General features: G+C 38.0%; 1 protein-coding gene and 1 long non-coding RNA gene across 6 annotated transcripts; one reads left to right on the top strand and one right to left on the bottom strand.

Annotated features, from left to right (window-relative positions):
- The first annotated feature begins 2,390 nt into the window (after positions 1-2,390).
- LOC125493516 (uncharacterized) lies at positions 2,391-4,796 on the top strand. The gene is made up of 2 exons (XR_007270128.1): positions 2,391-2,669; positions 3,758-4,796. It is a non-coding gene; the product is annotated as an uncharacterized LOC125493516 (long non-coding RNA).
- Positions 4,797-5,479: 683 nt separating this feature from the next.
- LOC104903116 (uncharacterized) lies at positions 5,480-21,818 on the bottom strand. Of its 5 annotated transcripts, none has more exons than XM_010691104.3 (8): positions 21,562-21,818; positions 21,355-21,414; positions 18,078-18,248; positions 17,755-17,937; positions 8,571-8,713; positions 6,765-6,933; positions 6,499-6,631; positions 5,480-6,218 (listed from the first exon to the last, which is right to left on the bottom strand). In XM_010691104.3, exons 1-8 carry the CDS (start codon positions 21,754-21,756, stop codon positions 5,953-5,955), a joined length of 1,320 nt encoding a protein of 439 aa, XP_010689406.1. In that variant the 5' UTR covers positions 21,757-21,818; the 3' UTR covers positions 5,480-5,952. The 5 variants fall into 5 exon arrangements, with proteins under 5 accessions (XP_010689406.1, XP_010689407.1, XP_010689408.1 ...); XM_010691105.4 differs by having other exon boundaries at positions 6,502-6,631; XM_010691106.4 differs by having other exon boundaries at positions 8,583-8,713; positions 21,562-21,817.
- Between the last annotated feature and the right edge of the window lie 1,240 nt (positions 21,819-23,058).

Below are 23,058 nucleotides of genomic sequence, written 5' to 3'. Positions count from 1 at the left end.
AGGGAAACATCGATTCAATAAATTTCACAGGACGACTCACATAGACACGACCTGACCTGGGCTCATAACATACAACGATATCTCTTGTAACACGGAGCATAACCAAGGAAAACACATTGGACGGACCGGGTAATCAACTTGTTTGACGGTTTTGCAGAAAAATTGAGAAAACACGCACTACCAAAAACACGTATAACGAGTAATCAGGCGACTTCGAAAAAAATTTCAAAAGGAGACAAACCATGCAAAACGGGATTGGGCAAATGATTTATGAGGAAAGCGGCAGTGTAAGCAGCATCAACCCATCATTGGCCAAGAAGCGATGGTTCAATGAGCATCGTGCGGGCTAGCTCAATTACATGTCGATGTTTGCGTTCAGCAACCCCATTTTATTGTTGATTCTTAGGGCAAGATCGACTTGCGAAAAGCAATACCACATTTTCGAAAATGAGCAAGTAAAGGTTGGTTATCAAATTCCCGGCCCCCATCACTTTGAAAATATTTGTTTTTGCAGTCAAATAAATTTTCAACCAAAGCTTGAAAATCTAAAAAACGATCAGGCGCTTCAGATTTGCGTTTTAAAGGATACAACCAAGTATAGCGGGATAAATCATCAACAAAACAGACATAATATTTGAAACCAAGATTAGATAAAATATTTGAGTGCCATAAATCAGAATGAACTAATGCCAATGGTTTATCAAAAGAGTGTATTACATCCTTGAAAGTTAAGCGATGAGACTTGCCTAAACAACACGAAACACAATCAAACAAATGACTAGTGGCACAAACAATGGCCTTATTTTGCTTAAGAGTACCTAAAACCTCATACACCCGAAAGGGGTACCACATTGGTGGGAGGTGTCCCACAAAACTATATATGCCAGTTGCTAAGTTACAGAATAATAATAATGCTAATAATTGATATTACAAGATATACATGATGATGCTATATTGATAATATTATGTTTACACATAAGTTTTATGAATGTTTTAAGATATTAAAGAAATTTACGATGTTAGAGTAATATGTTATTGAGTTTCGACTCATGACATTTTGTTATTTATTTTAGGTATGGACAAGAAATACGGAATGACGTAGTAATGAAGAGTAGTTAACTATAAATTTTGCAACTATGACGGTTATGTATTATAAGTTCATTCACACTAAATTATGAAACTTTAGTTTTGTTTAACTTATTCATATGTTCCAAGATTATATATTATTAATATAGTATGTTTAGTATTATGAAAGTAAGTTTCCTTATACCTTCCAGATGGGAGGTACGATAGTGACATTCCAACTATGCTAGGTCTTCCGATCCGCTGCTTATGAACGATTAATTGACCTAATAACGATGCTTAGAAATTAAGGTGTTAGTACATAGTTTGATTTTCAAAATCTGTTTTGATAATCATTGTGGTCTACAAGTGAGATCCGCAAATTACAAGTGAGATCTGTAGATTACAACTCTTCATGAGTTTGATTTTTTGTAGAACCACCACAAATATAGGAAGCCCTCACTTTGGAAAAATATAACTTTAATTTTACACTCTGAGTGTAGATTAAAAGAAACTGGACTTGATTCGAACATTCAAAATTATCAACTATATTGACACTCAGGAGCATTCAGAGTTTCTTCAGTGGCGACTTAACGTAAGCAAAGGCAAATATCGCGTAGAGACCATGGAAGTATCAGACAGTACTTTAGGAAAAAGGATAGTTTGGATTAGGGGTGTTCATTTCGGATAACCCGATTCGAAATTTTAATGTGATCCGAATCCGATCCGAAAAAATCGGATATCTGAAATTTCGAATTGGATATCAAAAAACTAAAAAATTGAATTTTCCGAATGAAAAGTTTATAAAATTTTGATTGGATCAGAGAATTGGATATTTCGGATATTCGACCTTGAAAATAGATATTTTCGTCTATTTCGGATTGGATATCTGAAAATGAAAATTTCTTATCCGTATCTGATCCAGAATTTTTATGGATATCCGATCCGAAAACTAAACAATCGGATAGGATATCCGAAAAAATGAATCGAATATATCGACCAGACCGGATAGACTAGACCGTATAAATTTAAGTGGGAAAAGTCTTCGATGTAGCTAGGTTCAAACACTAGTGGAAAAAACCTTATTTGTCACTTAGTAACAGATGCGGTTTTTACAAAACCGCATCATAAAATTAATTAAAAAAATGAGAACAAAAGCTAGGAGGAAAATCTGATGCGGTCCTCTTGTGAACCACATCAGATTAGAAAACAGATGCGATTTTTAAAAAATCTGATGCGGTTTCTAGGACCGCATCAGATTTTCTATCTTTTTAGGCCCTAATATGATGCGGCCCATCAGCTCCATATTAATAACACGCAGCCCACTCAATTGCTCTACCTGTCCTCCACTCCCACCCAAACCTTAACTCCCTCATCTCACTCTCCTCTCAACGCCTCACGCCTCTCTCTCTCCTCTCAACGCCTCTCAAACCCTAACTCCCTCACTTCCCCTCTTTCTCTCCTCCCTTCTCCTCCCTAATCCTCCCTCATGCACTGAATAATCGAAGGATCCCACACAAAGAAATGAAAATGAAGAACGAAAATCGAAGAAACCTACACAAAGAACGAAAAGCGAAATTGGGGAATTAAGAGTGAAACGAAGAAAGGTAGAGACGAAGAATCGAAGAAATTGGTTTTTTTTTTCCCATTTTTTCATTTTTTAGATCTAGGTTTGTTTTTGTTTTGTTTTTGTTAATTGATTTCACGATTACATCCACTTTTTTTTTATTTTCGCTTTTTATTTGATTTCACGATTACATCCACATTTTTTCCCTTTTTTTTCCATTTTTGTTAGATCTAAGTTTGTTTTCGTTAATTTTCATTTCAGTTTTTTTTTTTTCCTTTTTTTCAATTTTTAGATCTAGGTTTGTTTTTGTTTTGTTTTCGTTAATTTTCAATGTAATTAGTTTCATTTTTTTATGCTATAATTAGTTTCAATTTTTTCATTTCAGGTTATCTAATTTTATTATTTCATCATTCAGATATTGTAACTTGTGAATATTCATCATTTTTAATTTTATAATTAATGCATGAATTCAATGTACTATACTAGTTTTTTTTTTCAGTTTATTATATAATTGATGCTGTAAATAATACGAAAATATGTTGGTTTTACTTCTGTTTTTTTAGATTTTGTTGGGTTTTGTACTAGATGCTTGTATTATACGAAAATCCTTGTACACTGAGTATTGTACAAGCCTATGCGCTGTAATAGATTTGCTTTGTACTGAGTGTACACTGAGTTGCAAATCCTAGTACATTAGATGCTTGTATTATACGAAAATTAAAGATGTGTACCTTGTGTGATGTTGGTACATCGCATAGGCTTGCAACTCGGTGTAGAGTTGCAGACCTTTTTTTTTTAATATATAAATGTTATAATCTGATGCGGTCATGGACCACATCAGATTAATTTTCTAATCTGCTGCGGGTCTATCTGATGCGGACCAAAACTGCACCAATAAACCCGATTTTGACCGCATCCGATAGGCTTTTTTCCACTAGTGAAACTCAAGTCTATGTTAGGATCTAGAAAGATGGTTTTGAATTCTAGGAAGTCAAATCATGTGACATTGATTAATTTGTTTTGCTTAAGCGGTCGTACCACAAGATGAAGATTTCTATGTATCCTTGTGAATTGAGATTGATCATAGTTTTTGATATGATTTTCTTTTGTTCCCCAACTTTTTCCTAGGCTGCCCTTTTCAATTTTCAACCTAGTGGGCTTGGACATACCTTGGAGAATGAATTAGAATTGATATGAAAGGTTTGAGGCTTAGGTATTTGGATGAGTGTTTCATTGGATTGGCCCAGATAAGGATTATGGCTTTGGATTATACGGGACCAGGTAAGGGGTTATATGTCTTCTCTTTATCTGGATACCAAGGTAAAGTTTATGTGTTTTATGTGTTTTAAAGGTTTAATGAATTGAAGGGTTTGAAATGAGGGACATATTGCAAGCCCCCTAGCTTAGCTTAGCTTGACTTTTACTTTTTGCTTTTGGCTCTTTACTTTTGCATTGATTTTTTTCGCTCTCGCTTTTGCTTTTGAATTTTATTTTGCCAGGCATTGACCTTTTTATGTATCGAGGATTGCACATAGTATTTGTGGTTTAGAGTATTGACATGTTTGAAAGATTTTTTGTGGAGTTTTGAGTTGAGATGATTTTTTTTTTTGTTGTTGTTGTTTGAAGATGGTTCATGGATGTGATGACATTTTGAAATGATGGATGGAAAGGGAAGGAATTCCTTAACAGAAAGTATGTCTATTTATTTATTATTTATTTTTTAATTTTTTTTTAATTTAATCAGAGGTCACTATAAACAGATTGATTTGAGTTTCATCATTGAATGTGAAGCATGAATGATGCTAAAGATTAATGAAATTAAAAAGAAAAAGCAAATGAAATTTATAAATGTTGAGGCTATAATAAATGAAAGTCTTAGAGTAATATAGACCCGACAAAAAATGACATAGATGGCTAGGGTAAGGAGTTTTCGACTCAACCTAAGTTAAGCGTGGTGCATTAAAATGACATAAACTAAGCCTCTTGAATCTCTTGAATTGTGGATACACTGTTCAAGGGTTGGTGGTGATTCTGACTCCTGTTGTAAGACGTATAGCCTGCTAATTGAACCCCCTTACTCTCTCCTGTCCAGTCCTTAAAACGATCGTTATTGTAAGAGAGTTTGCTAAAGCCACTGAAAAGTAAAAAAAAAAAAAAAAAAAAAAAACTCTCACAGCCTAGCATCACTAAACCAGCTTCCCCCTAATTCCCTTATAATACTTGTCAATAAGCCCTCTTTCCATACAAGTTCTAGGTCTTGTAAGCTTAGGTGGTATAGTTAAAAAACATCTAGTGGAATGGATCTCGAGTTTGATTAACATAGTTATACCATGTAACTGCTTGCATCTAAAATGTTGAGTATTCTTGAAGGTCTTTACATAGCAAGCTCCACCTATTTCAAGTACTCAGTCATCTATTCATACTACCCAATTGCGAAAAACCTTCCTGCCAACATTATAAATAACTCAAATAGATATTCAGATATATTAAATGCTTACATGCAAATGTGTGCAAAGCTCCCAATGTCGATGATTAAGCATTGCAACATGTCATTGAACAAACCTGCTAATGCATTGTCCAATGTTTGTAGGACTTCAGATATTAGTAGAAACAGAACTAAGATCCCGTGTCCCTCCCTAGTTATTGTATAAACCAACTTGACGTGGCTTGCAATGAAAGTCCCTTTTTACCAGAAAAAGAAAAGGAAAGGATACATTCTCCTCACTTGAATTTTGCTAAATCTATCCGAACTGAATGTATCATAAGTTATTTTTGTGACTGATTGGGACTTGTCAAAGTTTTTCTTGGTGAAAATTGAAGATAATGCACCTAAGTTAGGACCAAAATTCATACAGCAATGAAAACCAAATGTCTTATATCATTAGTCATTTTACAATCTTAACTTCTGAATGTCTATCTCATACTGCACTAACCAGTAACAAAGATAGAAACACTATAGCTCAACAAAGTTCTAGGCCATATGGGGATTTATCATATAATCCTCGTGCATGCTATGTAAGAAAATATAATATACAGAGACCTGTTAAAGAGTGTTGTTCAGCTTACATGCAAAGGTTCTCAGGTAGTCAAGTGTATCCCCACTCTCATGTCGATGAGTTGCTAAATTGTTCCATGATAAGATCAGCTGAGGCAGTCTTGTTAGTCCTACCAGACGAGTTCAGATACTCGGTGACAGGGGGATGCATCCTGTTTCTGATGGTGGAGAGTGACTAATCCAGAGTTGTATACACAATGTATATACAACTTGAAGTAAGTCACATCAACAGACAACAACAGCTTAAATAAGCTGAAACCAACTCCAGCTATGCAGCTTCAAGCTTAAGACTTGTGTTCCTTCTTGAAGTGCTTGAACCTTGAATACAGGGGTCTTCAGTCTTGCTTTCAAGCTTAAGATCTGTGATGGCAGCGCAAAGAGGATCCAAATTAACCGAAGCCTTTGCATTTCTTGTCACATCTTCCTCATTTTTGGGCGTTAAAACCACGAGATTTTCATCTCTAATTTGTGATTCTAGGTTCTTTAGCTCCTCCTCCACATCTTCATCATCCACAGTTGTATACGATGCTGATTCTGAAAAGAGGACATCAACTTTAGAAGTCAAGTCAAAGAGATTACTGATAACTTCGCAATTAGTTACACATAAAGACCATTATCATTTACACTTTGTTTATGTAGGAGGAAATGTAGAGAAATTGAAGGAAAGGAAAGGGAGGGGAAGGGAAGAAGTTCCCTTATTTGGATAAGGGATTTGGGGAAGGAAGGGGATGCAGAGGGAAGGGTCCGTTTTCCCTCCCTCTTTAATAAACACTATTGCTATCCGAATAAAGTGCAGTCAGCAAGTAATACAAACCACCTAAGGCATTGTGGATGATTTTCTGGGAATCCATAAACTCATCAAGCTCTTGCAGACACAATTCAACTTCTTTGACATTCATGTGATTTTCCTTGATAGCCCGAGCACCAAGCTGGATAGCTTCAGACACCTGAAAGCACATTAGGTATTGTCATCTTCGACATCCTCTAACATACAGGAATTTTAGCAGTCAATTTACTTATATTGTCAAAATAGGTTCCAAGCTTCAGTTACCCAGAAAGAAGTAGAAAAAGATTGCAGACCTTCTTTGCTGATTCTGCTTCTGTAATAACACGAAGTACTTCATCCACTCGGTTGAAGAGTGATGTTAGTTTCTCTCTACTCTCTGAAGCTAACTTCAACTGCCTTGCGTTCCTTAGAGCTAATTTCTTGTCTCCAGATTGTAATGCAGCTAAAGCAGATATTCTTGATCTGTGAAAGATTAACATTTTATGGTTGAAATTGGAAGTGTGGCCTGAATAACAAACGCATTTGATAAAGGCAAGAGAATATCCAGAACAAAGTGAAAACGACCCTCTCTCCAATCCAAAAAGATAAAGACACGACCCTTTTGGCTTCAATGTTTTGCAAACTAAATTATTATTTCTAATTACATATTGTTTGCACATGCTTATATCATTCATTTCTGCATAATTTGCAATTGTAGCTCATCCAAGCTAAATTCGTCCAATCTAATTCGACAACCAAAGAGATTAAGGGGAGTTAACATAAGCACAGGGTAAAGTATTACCGCCGGGGGGGGGGATGGTTTAACAATTTTCCCCAAAACGAGGGTAATAATTCCCCTCTAGACACAATCGATACATCTTTCCATCTACCAACATCAATCCACCTTTATTCTCTTACGTGTAGCACGGGTACTTCTTTTAGGTCACGTACTCGTACCCCTACCCGTGCCTTGATACGATATACGTATCCTCTACGTGTACGGGTGCCCATTCTTAAAATTTCAAAATCTTGTCGTTTTCCATCCCCAAACCCGAATCCGAACCCGTTCCCGTATCCATCTTTGTGCAACCTAGATTCTCTTTAATTTTTTTTTCATTACCCCCTTAATACATTACCCCATCCAAGTATGCCCTAACAAAGACTAGCATCTTAAAAACCTTCGAATTATACATAAAGATATAAAAAAAAAGTTCCCTTGAAATGTTCCTTTTCCCTTATCTGCCTTGTTTCATTTTCTGCCCTTAAATGTTACCCAACATCCCCTAAAATGTTCTCATGAAAGTAACTCACTAAAAAACAATAATGAGCAAGACCAACATATAAGTTATAACAAACAAATGTGTGAAGGGAATGTCATGACTAGATAAACCTATACAGTTTTTTAGTAGAAACTAGTTATTAGGCTCGGGCCATGCCCCGGGTAAGAAAAAATTTCATTTATTAATATTGTACTTTGATATGATAACACTAAATACAACTTGGTCTAGTGGTTAAAACTTTAGTACATGAACTTGAGGTCACGGGATCGAAACCTATACTATGCAATTTTTAATTTTTTTTATTGTACATGGATTACATAAACTAAAAACTCCTTAGGGAGAGCGCCACGTGGCACCGTTCCTGGGATTTATGCACGCCTTCTAATATATTAGTATAGATACTTAGATAGCATAAACTTGCAGAGTAATATATTTTCCAGGAAGATGCCACAACGGAACAGCCTATCATTTTGAACCAGAGAGAATATTGGCTAATCACTTCAAAACATCCAGATAAAAATATTAGCAAAGAATGAAGCAAAACAAGAATAGAGAATTAACCTTTGTAACTATTTACAATTTCAAAAGGCATTGAATAAGAATTACATCCACAGGATACAATCAGGAACACTAAGCAAGCACAGGAATTAGAATCAATCACTTGTTACAAATGAAGACAATTAACATCACAGAAATGAGAAATATGCCAAACAAAGTGATGAGATAACTATGTAATGATCCATTCAAGTCACGTTCACAGATTATCACCAACACTCACAAGAGGCTAGCATGAAACAAACTGATATTCATCAACTTCATGTATATATAGTAAATCAGAACCTGAAATAACACCTTTTATATTGTTCGTCGACAACAACAAGCTGCTGCTGAAGCTCCTCTAGAGTCCAAACCAATTGCAATTTAACAGAATCTATACTTGGAGTACTAGACACGGCAGCAGGCAAGAGAGACAATTTTACACCCTGTAATAGGTACGAGAGCCTCAAGTTTCAATCTCCATGACATAAACCAACTTGTTCAACAGCAAACAAGGAAAAAAAATTATCAATGCAGAATAAACGTCAGAACAGCAGGTTCATGATCCTTGATGTAAGAGCATATAGTGCATTTAAAAGAAAACTTTCAACAAGAAATCGTAACCCTTAGGTGAAATATACATTAGGTGTGTTAAAATTACAGAGACCTAAACTGACTATTCCATTAATGACAATTAAGGTATACCAATTTTCTGGGTAACTGAATATAAAAATTCAAATTTACACATTAAAAAAGGTCAATATCCCAACATATATAACTTGATTGTCTCAAGGACAAATCCCGGGTGAAAAAAACAATAGGGAAGTCCAAGCTACCAATACATCCCTCCCCTTGTCTCCTCATCCCCTTTTCCTAAGGCAATGGCTCAATTGTTGCTAGGGGCCTACTGATTAAAGCAAGGACAAACTATTGATATGCCAACCACTAAGGATCAACGGTCCACCTCTCTACTTAAACGTCCATCATTACAACCTTGTGACCAACAATCCCGTTTCCATAATTTCTTTTTCTCTTCTCCTCTTTCATATCTCATTATGCAAGGAATCAAAATAGAATCTCCACTAAGCCGTTAATTACCTACGGAAGAAGGGGTAAAAAGGTCAAGGCACAGCAATCAGCCACCTCACCTATTGCAACGTCACAATTAGTTATGGGTCAGGAACATCCTGCTGTGTAGTGCGGTGAATTTCTGTCACCACTGGCAGATTAATGATTGTACATCTCTGAGCTGAGAGCTATAAATAAGAGCTGAGGTGAGAAATGAGATTTTTATCTGAAATTTGTAATAGGAAGTGAGAGAAAGTTGGAGAGTGCTTGCCTCTCGAAGAGTGAGGGTTGTAATTGCTATTTGCTAATTTGGTGTTCATCAATACAACTAATATCCCCCCTTCATCCTATTTGATTTTCTGTATTATTCTGGCTGGATCTTCTTGGTTTCTACCAACTTGGTATCAGAGCAAGGTTAAGGACAGCAAGAAAAGGGAATGGCACCTACTCACCAGCAACACATAGAATACTTGGAAGAAGGACTTGCCGGAATCCAAACTTCGGTGAATGAGCTGAAGTTATCCCAACAGGTTTTGGTGGAGAAGTTGACCACCAACTTGGAGGAGGCCTCTCAAAGGCTCGAAGGAAGGGTGAACCGTGCGCGTGAGTCCCAGGATGCATTGATCGCCCAAATAAGGGAGGATCAACGGACATTCCAGGCGGAGATGAGAGAGACCCTGCTTGCATTTTGAAAAATACTTGCAGCTCGTCACCAATCCATTCAGGAATTCCGAGAAGGAACGGAGATGCGGAAATACACGGCGAGGAGACGGAGGACGACTCTCTAAGGGGAGGAAGAACCACCGTTAAGTGGCGGCACAAAAGGCTTGACTTACCGACTTTTGATGGTACCAACCCAGATGGTTGGATCTTGAGGGCGGAACACTTCTTTGCGTTTTATCGGTTGGAGGCTGCCGAGAAGTTAGAGGCGGCGGTGGTGGCTTTTGATGGAGATGCCTTGCTGTAAAGAACGAGAATTGTTGAAACATGGGCGAAGACCAGTGCGCGGTGGGAGGAGTTGAAAGGGTTGCTCCTCCACCAATTCCGGTTGTCAGGTCATGGCACCCCCATGAACGATGGCTCGCTCTCAAACAAGGGAATGATAGCATGGTGGATTTTCGTAGAAACTTCATCTAGTTGATGGCGCCACTAATGAGCATTCTAGAAGAAATTGCAAGGTCGTAAATTCTAATTGGCTTAAGGAAGAATTACAAGCTGAGGACTGCTTACATGGCTGCAATGGAAATATCCCTTAGCGCCGAAGAAAAGATGGGTCAACTTAGAGCCCTTGGGCCAATTTTTAGTCCCTTCAAACCCAATAACCCAAACACTTACCCTACCCAAAAAAAACCCATCACACCCGTTACTACTCCAAAACAGCCCTCTCACTAACCAAAACACAAAAAACACCCACCCATCTCTCTCCTCTACCCAATTCCACGGCCCAACCTTGAAACACTTTCCCACCTCGTAGTACCCAAACCCAGTATCTCAAACACTTCCCATAGCAGGGGAACTAAGGCGGCTCAATGAGACCAAACTCCAACATAAGAATGAAAAAGGCCTGTGCTTCCAGTGGCCTGACAAGTGGCATCCCTGTTATCGTTGCCGGAAGAAGGAGCTCAGTGTGTCCCGAGGAGGGGAAAGCTAAGGCGACGCTTATCCAGCTCACGAAGTAAAGGAGGCCCCGCCGGCTCATCTCTAAACGGAGATCTCTCTTAATTCGGTTATAGGCTTCGACACTCCACAAACTTTGAAGCTTGGGGGCGAGTTCACAACCAGGATGTGGTGGTTATGGTAGACTCGGGGGCCACCCATAACTCCATCTCCCTCTCTACAATACAAAAGTTGGAGATTCGGATCACTCCCACCCAGGGGTTTGGTGTAACTCTCCGGACAGGTGAGGTTGTCATGGGCTAGGGAGAGTGTATATCAGTGCTCCTTCGGTTGCGAGGTCTCGATGTCATCGAGGATTACTTGCCACTCAGTTTAGATAACTCTGATCTCATACTTCGTATTGAATTGCTGGCTAAACTAGGTACCATGTCTCCTAACTGGAAAACACAAGTGTTAAAATTCATTGTTGGCAGTGAGTCAGCCACCTTGAAGGTTGACCTATCTCTAGGCAGGTCTTAATCTCTTTGAAAGCTATGATGCGAACTCTAGTCAAAGGAAGGTGGAGGCATTTTGGTCGAGTTGAATCGAATGGAAAATTTTCACCCACAAAAAAACCCAGAACCTCGCTCCCACGCCCCTCATTACCTTCAGACCACCCTCTCAAATTACCACCACCTTTTCTCACTACCCACCGGTTTACCTCCTATCCGTGGCCACGAACATCCTATAATCTTCAAAGAGGGTATTGATCCCGTAAGTGTCCGCCCTTACCGTTAACCCCAGATACAAAAGGATGAGATTGAACGCCTAATTGATGATATGCTCCAAGCCGGTATAATTAGGCCATCCACTAGCTCATTCTCAAGCCCTGTGTTGTTAGTGAAAAAAAAGGATGGTTCGTGGCACTTGTGCGTCGATTACCGAGCCTTGAAGAAAGCCACCATCCCCGATAAATACCCAATCCCCATAATCGATGAACTACTTGATGAACTCAGGGGTGCCTTGGTTTTCACTAAACTAGACCTCAAGTCCGGTTACCATCAAATTGGAATGAGGGTCGGGGATGAGCCTAAGACGACTTTTCGTACACATCAAGGTCATTACCGGTTCTTAGTAATGCCTTTCGGGCTTACTAATGCCCCCGCTACCTTCCAATCCTTGAGGAATGAAGTTTTCAAGCCATTCCGCCGCAAATTCGTATTGGTGTTTTTTTACGATATTCTAATCTACAGCCCAAACACTAACCTCCACAAAAAACAACTTTCCCTAGTTCATAACCAACTCAACCAACACCACCTCTTTGCTAACCCGAGTAAGTGCGAATTTGGCAAGACAGAGATCGCCTACTTAGGTCACGTTATAACAGCAGTCGGGGTCTCAGTAGGCCAAGACAAAGTCAAGGCCATGTTATCATGGCCGGTTCCACGGAATCTCAAGTCTCTTAGGGACTTTTTGGGGCTTACCGGGTATTACCGATAATTTGTTGCAAGCTATGCCAAAAATAGCTGCCCCTCTTACTCAACAATTGAAGAAGGATAATTTCTTGTGGAGCGACAAGGCGATTGCTGCCTTTGAAGCACTCAAGCTTGCCATGACTACAGTCCCCACCTTGGTGCTTCCGGATTTCACAAAGATATTCACTGTGGAAAAGGATGCTTCGAGTTTTGGGATAGGGGTTGTCCTTTCCCAAAACAATCATCGTGTGGCGTTCTTTAGCCAAACTTTGGGGCAACGGGCTAAGCTCAAGTCAATTTATGAAAAGGAGTTACTGGCAATTGTGCTAGCGGTGTTGAAATGGAGGCACTACCTCCTTGGGCGACGGTTTCTAATTAAAACCGACCAACAAAGCTTGAAATTTTTGATGAAGCAACGCGAAATTGGACCGGAGTACCAAAGATGGGTGCGCAAGCTTATGGGATTCACCTTCGATATTATCTAGAGGTCGGGGTCTACTAACATAGTGGCCGACACCTTATCAAGGCAGGACCACTCTGCTGCAGAATTGGGAGCCCTCCTTACTACTTGCCATGTTCCTTGGGATAAGCTTCAATCACAAATTAAGCAAGACCCATTTATTGCCAAGCCAAAACCAGGACATATAAGATGGAAAATCGGTTCCTAAGGGGTATACTCTCCTCCGCGGGACTCTTTTCTATAAGGGAAGGCTCGTGAACCCCAAAGGATCCTCCCTGGTTAATGCATTGCTGCAGGAATACCATAACTCCCTAGTAGGAGGCCATTGGAATTAAAAACATATCAGAGACTTGCTAGTGAATGGTATTGGCTTGAGATGAGATGTGATGTAGTCCGATATGTTTTAGCTTGCCACACATGCCAACAAAACAAGCATTCTTCACTGAACCCAACCCATGGGCTTGCCCCAACCCCTACCCATTCCCGACAAGGTGGGGGAAGATATCAGCCTTGACTTCGTGCAGGGCTGTTTGGAGGATATGATACCATCTTGGTTGACCGTCTCACAACATATGGCCACTTCTTATGCCTCAAGCACCCGTTCTCGGCTCCATCTGTGGCAGCTCTCTTTGTCAAAGAGATAGTCAGACTACATGGTATGCCCACCTCAATGAGACATGAGTTCCTTTTGGAAAGAAATATTCAGGTTACATCACTACAGCGTAGCACAGCCTATCATCCAGAATCGGATGGTCAAACCGAAGTAGTGAACAAGAGTGTGGAGTCTTACTTGCGATGCTATGTGAACGGCCGACCTAGCTATTGGTCACAATGGCTCCATTGGGCCGAGTATTGATATAATACGAGCTTCCATTCCTCCACACAATGCACACCCTTCAAGGCTTTATATGGTCGGGACCCTCCCTCCATCATCAGATTTGTGCAACAGCAATTTCAACCCTGGAAGAGCAAATGATCGAAAGAGATGTCATGTTAGATGATCTCAAAACTCACTTACTTCGAGCTAACACAAAATGAAGGTGTATGCAGATGGTAAACGGCGTGAATTGGAGTTTATAGTAGGGGATCATGTCTACCTTAAGCTCCAGCCTTATAGATAGCGCTCTTTATCTCAGCACAGCAATGGGAAACTCTCTCCCCGCTATTATGGGCCTTTCGAGATCATACAAGGAGTCAGGTCAGTGGCTTATAAACTTCAATTGCCTCCAGAGTTGCGGATCCACCCGGTCTTTCATGTCTCCCAACTCAAACAGTCTGTTGGTCCACTTCCTAGTTCGCCTATTATTCTTCCACAGCTCACTCCAGACCTGTTGTTGGAAGTACAACCTGAATCTCTCTTGGATTTCAGGACTGCACGTGACCCCAATACACTAGTCCCTCAAGTGCTCATTAAGTGGCAGCATTTACCAGCATATGAAGCCACCTGGGAGAATTTCGCCACCGTTAATTTCATATTTCCTTCCTTCCACCTTGAGGACAAGGTGGCTCTTTGGGAGCGGGGTAGTGCAAGCAATCAAAATGGAATCTCCACTAAGCCGTTAATCACCTACGTAAGAAGGGGTAAAAAGGTCAAGGCTCAGCCACCTCACCTATTGCAACATCACAATTAGTTATGGGTCAGGAATATCCTACTGGGTAGTGCGGTGAATTTCTGTCACCACTGGCAGATTAATGATTGTACATATCTCTGAGCTGAGAGCTATAAATAAGAGCTGAGCTGACAAATGAGATTTTTATCTGAAATTTGTAATAGAAAGTAAGAGAAAGTTAGAGAGTCCTTGCCTCTTGAAGAGTGAGGGTTGTAATTGATATTTGCTAATTTGGTGTTTATCAATACAACAAATATCCCCCCTTCATCCTATTTGATTTTCTCTATATTATTCTTGCTGGATCTTCTTGGTTTCTACCACATTACTTCAAAGCAACATTTGCTTTTCATGGGAAAAGAATTCATGAAAAAAGCTTAATAAGTGAAGTGATTGGATCTGTATTGGATTAGATTCAAAAAAATAATAAATGCTATAGGGTTTTGCAATTATGATCTAATCCAACTCAAAGATTTCTTATCGTCTAATCCAACCCATAGATTTCTTATCATACTTCCCTTCTCATATCATTATTCTCTCCCTTTACCACCATTTCTTTATCTACGCTCATAGTGTTATGCACTTATAACTACCATGCAAGAGAACACATGATCTAAACCTCCTCTGCTTACCATATCTGGCATGCAAAATATTCCAAAATAGTTGACTTTACAAGTCACTTGCACATATCCCTATCATGTGAGACCAGCCAAAAAAAAACCTTATGTTAACTACTTACAACTTACAAGCGATGACACTCTTATACCTAATTTTATTGATTTGTTTTTTGTATAAATTAGACGTACTGCAAAGCAAAGCAAAGCAAACAGCGATGGCATCTTGACTAAAATTAACCATCATCACCACTACAATTAACTATCATCTTCCACATCACTACATACTCACGTGAGTCCCTCAATTATAACCATTAGTTAATGCACATAATTTTTCTCAGTAACCAAAATTATAACCATTACTCCAATAATGTTATCTAAATCAAGCCAAAATAACAAAGGCCAAGAGATCATTGATTTAAACTAGCCAAAGTAGAGGGAAATTGAGGGACAAGGAGAGCAAGAAAGTGAGGATATGAATAAGAGAAAGAGGAGATAAGGGACCATGATTGGTATAGAAATTGGGCAGACGCCATAAGGCGGATATGAGACCTTAGAAGAGAACAAAAGGTGACATAAGCAAGGAAATTCGGGAAGTGAAAAAGTTGAAAGGGAAAACTTCAGAAAGGAGATTGCTTCACTCTTTTAGTTGCTTGCATTAGAAAGTAAAGAATTTTAAGAATTTAAATAATTCCTTATTACAGCACTTGTTTAGTGATTTCTACTTGATGTGAATCAAGCATGACTCAACCTTTTTGCCGAGTTTTAATTATGTTAGGACTCCTAATAGTATCCTAATTCTGTTAGGATTCTACATATCCTAGAATTTTTATATAAATTATATCTTTTGTAAAGAGTCCAAGTTATAATGGAACTCTTAGTCATAGAAGTCTAGTATGATTAATACACTAATCTTGTTAGCATTCTAATCTTATGAAAAGTAATTATATTAGAATCTAACCATGTTAGAAGTCTAACCTTGTTAGAACTCTAATGGTGTTAAAAGTCCTATGGTGTTAGGATTCTAATGTTCTGTTTTGTTATGTCTTTTGCTTGCATGTTTTACTTTCCTACTTAGGAAAGGTTTTACTTAAATTAAGCTTATTAAGATACTTTTAGTTAAATTTTAGTTGGATTAGGAGATTAATTTCTAATTTCCTATTTCTATTAGGAATAGGGTTAGCCCGGTTAGGAGTGTGTTAATTAGAGTTTTAATATGTTCAATTTTCTATTTGCTTTAGCCTTTAGGAATGTACTTCTATTGATATGTTTCTAATCTCATTGATAAAATCAGATTGTTTTGAGTAAACAATGAGCTTTTTGCTTATGTATTTAGAGTATTCTAACATGCACAAGCGAAGACTAGTGCGAGCTCCTGGAGCTGTGACTCGTAAAAAACCCTCAAAGACCTATCCATCGTTTCTTTAGTGAATATTCGAGCAAAAAACATAAATTTACAAAAGAACTCTTCTCCGGATCTAAATCCACATCACAACTTGAAAATTCTGCCTACAACTACACAACAATTGCACAATGATGAGTATTCCTTTTGCGAGGGGGGAAGAGGGAGAGCTGATAGGACTTAGGACATAGGGGGCATTTGGCTGGGGGTAATCTGGAAAAGGTAAGGGAATTAAGTAACTTGATTTCCTTACTTGTTTGTTTGCTCCATTTAATGAACCCCTTCACCCCCTCCTTACCCCCAAAGTCCTTTACTCTCATACCCCACCCCCCCTCCCCTAAGGTCTCACTTACCCTTTCTTTTACTCACATTAGGCATCTCCTTAACGACTCAAACACCACTTAACCAAACCACTCAACTACCAGCCCTCCCACTCAACCACCACGTGCCTATCCAACCACGACCACGTGCCCACCCAAGGGAGGGAGGAAATGGTGGTGCTAGGGTGGAAGAATGGAAAAAAGAGGAAGAAGGAGATTGACAATAAACCAACCAAACAACAATTAAAATCTAAGGGTTTTGCTTTCATTTCCCTCTCTACCCCTTTCTTGATTCCATTCCTTATACCCCATGCCAACCAAACGCCCCCTTCGGTTAGACTGAGAGAAACAAAGAGGGAATGCTGATTGCAGACCTTTTCTGGGAAGAGGGGGGAGCAATAAAGGACAATATGGCGGTAATACATTTCCATATTTCTGAAATAGTATAAAGAATGACATGAGACCTGCCAGCTAGACCATACCTCATCTAGAATATAGAACCCTGCACTACTTGCTGAAACTTTTCTTTTACGGGCTGTCAAATAGACAATAATAAATTATGGTATAAATAATGAAGTTATAGGTAATTTTGTAAGTCTCATCGTACTGTCCATGTTAATGCTTCTCCATCCTCCACTAATCAGATCAGGCATTTAGTAGTAATGGAAAATGTCAAGAAAAACACATGTTTGAAGATGGTTTCAATTACCATGTGCATGAGAATTTTCTAAAATAACACATAGATTCATTCACAATATCATCATCAATCACTGCTTGCCAAAAAGTCGTTAAGAATTTTATAGTTACCAATCAAGCATATCATTTCTCGTGGCATTATCAATTAATAAGGATTACCAATTTTGTCAAATATCAATATATAAGGAAATGCAACATATGAGATTCAGATGTAATCTGCAAACTTTGAGGCACCTGTGAGAAACATACCTCTATCAGTTCTTTTCTTTTAAGTGAAAGGTATCTTGCTCTCCCTTGTCCTGACAGGTAACTCAACACTGCATATGCTTCATTGCGCTCCCTGAATAGACTTTCAAACTTCCTCACTGTTATGATACATGACGATGTCCAGTGGGTTTCTGCTAATGCTTTAACGATATCGGCAATTTTATCCTAACAAGTAAAACCCAGAAAGATTCCAGAAAACAATTTCCCACTCCTAATAAAACAAAGAGAGTATATGCATTTGAATTGGTTGTAAGTACTCATGGAAATGTAAATAGAAGTAAAAGAAGACCAATAAACTTATGAACCTCCAGCATCACTAGAAGAATGAGACGATCTTTGAGAATATCATTTGAAGCTGATGATCTAAAGGTAATGGGGAAATGTATAATTTTCTTGAGAAGCTGAGAAAATCTTCCACTAGTTGGATCTGCAAGATCACTCATCCGTAAAAAATAACCAGCTTTGTACATTTCAAGCTGAAAAACATTCAAACAATAAAATTGATGTAAGGCCAGAAATGAAAGAAAAAAGTTGCAATGAAATGATTGCAGTAGATAATAGAAGTTTCGGAAAACATCTAGCATATGGGAGAATAGTCTTGGTCTAGCCTTGAGGTGGGAGTCTGCCACAGTCATACAAACAGTTTGCATCATTTGATGTAATAAAATGTTGTAATTGTATAAACATTGTACATGATGAAATGCCATTAGTGTAGTTTCAATTTCTAAGTATACGAAAAAGTAACCTTTGAAGATTCCACCACAGTCAATTCATCATGATATTATATTGCCAATGGTGGCATTTAGTTAGTAATTGTTCTTGTTGATTTTAGTCAATCCTTGAACTCCTTTGACAATCAACAGTACTGTTATAACGGACGTGAGAGAGAAACAAATTATGAATGCAAAAACGATAAAAAACAGACAACAGATTTACGTGGTTCACCAATTTGGCTACATCCACAGCAGAGAGAGGGAGAATATTTTATTATGTGAGAAAAACCAGATTACAGAGAGAAAATAGGCTAATCCGTAGTCTAAAACCCTAAGATCTAAATAACCTATTTATACCCACAACAGAAAACGCGTTTCCGCGTTATTTCCCGTTCGCCCGACCCGCGCCCGCAGCCAGCCATCCCCATTCACACGAAAGTTCTGCCCGCCCATGGGGTCGAGCCTGCGCCCACGGGATTTCGGGCTGCTGTGCATATCCTACGAAACCTTTGCCCGCGGGGTCAAGCCTGCGCCCGCGGGTTTTCGAGCTGCACTCTCACAACTTTTCTCTTGTGCATTTTGACGAACACCTTCTAAGCACAACAATTCAAGGCATCTTTTACAAGTACAATATTATAAAGGGGGGAGGGGTGTTTCGTCGGGACTCATGGAGTGAAATGGAATTCGACACTCATACATACAAGCTCTGGATAATCAGCAAAAGGAGGCGAGTTACTTAGATAGGGATGAGAATGTGATAAAGCTGGTGGTATTGCAGATAATGAGTCAGTAAATCAATTGAACTCGGAACAAACCTTCTATAAAGAAACAAAGAAGACGACTCCAACTGGAAAGGGTTTTGCTAAATAACACCCTATTTTTTTCCTAGTTACGCCCTGTATTTTTTACATTATACACCATCTCTTTCCTCCATTCCCCCCTTTCCTTTTCCTTTCTTCACTCTATCCCTCCTACCCCGCCCACACTATGACCCTTCACTTGCATCCTTCAATACCACCAAACACAAAAACCAGCATCACCGCGCTCCACTGCCAGCACAGCCGCCACCGAACACCGCCAAAAACAAGGAAAAAACAACTTGAAAACTTCACAAGAGCACATTTTCAAGAACACCCATATACTCCAGAATTGAAAACTTCAAAAACCAAAAAACCAACTTGAATAAAAGCAATTCAAACCAGAAAATTTCACCACAGCACATCTTCAAGATTTTTAGCAAGATATGATGGCCTAATTCGACTAAAAACCATAGGCGCCTAAAATTTCCGCTCTCAGCCACGGTTGGGCGATAAATTACGACCCCTGACCATAGGTTAGGATGTCTGCGATTTTCGGCCAACCACAGGTTCGGGCAGAAATTTCAGGACCTCTAACCTATGGTCAGGCGTCTTAATTTTCCTCCCCACAGTAGGTGAGAGCGGAAATTTCGGGCTACTGGGGTGTTTTGAAATGATTAAAAAAAGTTCACACCTTTTTCCGGCGAATTCTAAATTCTAGCGAGCTCCGATAATAGGCGAGTGTTGACGGCAACCATAATGGTGGTAGAAGGGAGGTTGGTGGTAAGATGAATGAAATGAGAGAAGACAGAGTGAAAGGAATGGGACTGGAAATGAGAGGGGGAATGAGGTGCATACATTGGTGGGGTCTTAATGTATTTAGGGCGTTACCTAGAAAAATCAAGGGCGGTGTTTAACAACTGAGAAAGGAAAAGACAAGAGGATGTTATCAAAGGTTGTGGATTTAATTTATTATAGAAACAAGGTCTTCTAACTCATCTAATTCAATAAGTGATCACTCATATGTTAACAAAGTGCAAGTACCTTGTCTACTACGTAACAACATGAACAAACATCATGGCTCGTGAACAAAAAGTTGAGGATCAAGAAGACTTTGATACATGAAGTCCTCAAAATAAAGGGATGACAAGATTCGAAGCAATATTAGCTTCAAAAGGCAGCCACCTAATCCAAGTGATCTCTATCTCTTTTGTCCCAATAAGAATTTCAATAAAGACATCCAGTACAAGGATATTTTTATTTCGGGTTTGGTAGCTCTCTTTCATTATTATGTTACTTCTATTGCATGTTTTCTCTTACTTGTTACTCGAATATTTTTATATAAAAATAAATAAATACAATATAAGGTGTAACTATAACTAAGTAAAAATGGGCATGGAATCCATTTCAAGGATCAACTAAAATAACCAAACATATCCAGCATATTATCTAATGAGCCGTCTCAATGTTTATGGGGACATTTAATTTGCTTACGCTATTTTCACGTGAACCCTATGTCTCAGATAGTAAGGCAAAGCGTGAATTATGCACTAGGGTGCACAATGAGCAAAGAACATACCATTTATATAAAAGAACATGAACTTTTTTCAATAATTTTTCTACTTTAAAAAAGAAGACCGACTTAAAATTAAAGAACATGTAACTTTATATTTATAAAAGAACAAAGGTTGTAATGAAAAGAACATATAGTAAATGAACATCTACACTTAAGGTAAAAGAACATATACCTTTTAAATTTAAATTTGAAAAAAGAATCTTTAGTTGCAAAATTTAAGGAAAAAAATAACAATAATTTTTTAAACTATAGACTCTAAATATGATAAAACGACATAGTTTAGAAAAGGGTGTACCATGCTCTACATGCACTTGGGTGCATGTACTTATTTGCTTAGGCAAGTAAGGGTTTCTCAATCCATTCCATCTTAGTACCATGTTCCATTCCATTACAAGAAATTACACTAAACGACCCAAAAACTAATCCAGAACATTATAATAAAAATATCATGATATAACTCAAGAAATTACCGCATAAAGGCTTCTATGAAACTCACCAGAACATCATCTAGGCATAACGGTGACAGGCCTCCCCTATTAAACCAGCAATTTTTCATCTTCCACACCATATTTTTAAAAAGAGAGAAGATGTTAGTATCATGAACGCAATTGTAGTAATATAAAGCAATTAAAGGGAATGATTAACAAAAAGAAAACCGAAAAACATAAAAATTGGGAAAAAAAAAAGGAAGAACATAATAAACCTGAGAAGGGGAGAGAAAAATAAGGTTGAATTGACGAGCAATTTTGATAATCAATTCTCTCCAGAAATGAAATTGAGGCTCCCAATCAGACTTTTGGCCGCTAAAAGCCTTAAATCGAGCAGTAGACTTGACATCATCGTCCCAATCTGGAACTTGTTCTCTTACGAATTTCACCACTTCTAGCTCCTCCGCCATTTACTCTTTAAACTATGATATTCTGATATTGATAGCACTTGGTTGGACGACCGTTTTCACTTTTCAACACTCAACTCTAAACGTTGTAGTGTGATATATTAATTTTTCACTATTTTTTAATTTTACAGACTCACTTAACAGTTTGTTGGATAGAAAGAATTTGAAAGGAAAAGAAAGGAATTGAAAGGAAATTTATTACTTTCCAATGTTTGGTTCATAAAAAAGAAATCAAGTGAAAGGAAATGAGAGGAATTGGAAGGAAAGAGAAAATTTATACCAAACATGGTAAATTAAGGTTTTTTTCCTTTCTCTTCCATTCTTTTCTTTTCTCTTTCCTTCCTTTCTCTTCCCTTTATTTCCTTTACAGTGTGTTTGGTTCATTTTTAGTAAAGGAAAGAAAGGGAAGAGAAAGGAAGGGAAGAGAAAGGAAAAGAATGGAAGAGAAAGGAAAAAAACCTTAATTTCCCATGTTTGGTATAAATTTTCTCTTTCTTTCCGAATTCCCCCGCTTTTGGGAGGAAAGGAAAGTGAAATTTTATCAAAGAGTCTTTCCTTCCAATTCCTCCCATTTCCTTTCACTTAATTTTTTTTTAATGAACCAAACATTGGAAAGTAATAAATTTCCTTCCATTTCCTTTCCTTTCCTTCCAAATTCCTTCTACCAAACAAACTGTTACTAAAAATGAACCAAACACACTGTAAGACTCATTTTAATTTTATACTCTATTCTTGATATTATCTTCAGGCTCACTTCAGTTTATTTAATGCATTATCATTATTTTTTTATTTTGAATACCATTATATTATAAAAATATAATAAATTAGAATAATTACCAATAAACGATTAGTTAAATGAAAAAAATTAATTAATTATTTATGATTTTAAATTGACGTTAATATTATAAAATTTACATAACACTAATGGAGTACATGATGAGCAATTTAAAAATCATTTAAAAACATAACTAAATGCATAATAATTTCTACAACATATGACAAAAGATACACACGAAATTTAGACATACACATGAAATTTAGTTAGCGTTTTCTCCAAAACGTGACCAAATGTGTTCCATCAAGTCATGTTCCCTTCAAAAAAAAAAAGTCATGTTGCAATTGGTGACATCGAGTTCGGTTATTCGCGTATGATTTTCAAAGTATATGCTTCGATTTGTATAATAACTTCTAAGCAGACCAGTACAAAGTTGCAGGCTCTCATTTTGATTTCTTGATACCGTATATTCAACAGTACGGGTGATTCTATTATCATCTCTTTCATCCTCAATAATCATATTATGAAAT

The sequence above is a fragment of the Beta vulgaris genome, chromosome 9, assembly GCF_026745355.1.
Source record: "Beta vulgaris subsp. vulgaris cultivar EL10 chromosome 9, EL10.2, whole genome shotgun sequence".
Classification (NCBI taxonomy): domain Eukaryota; kingdom Viridiplantae; phylum Streptophyta; class Magnoliopsida; order Caryophyllales; family Amaranthaceae; genus Beta; species Beta vulgaris.
The sequence above is the reverse complement of the archived record's forward strand: the minus strand, read 5'-3'. Positions and strand labels throughout refer to the sequence as shown.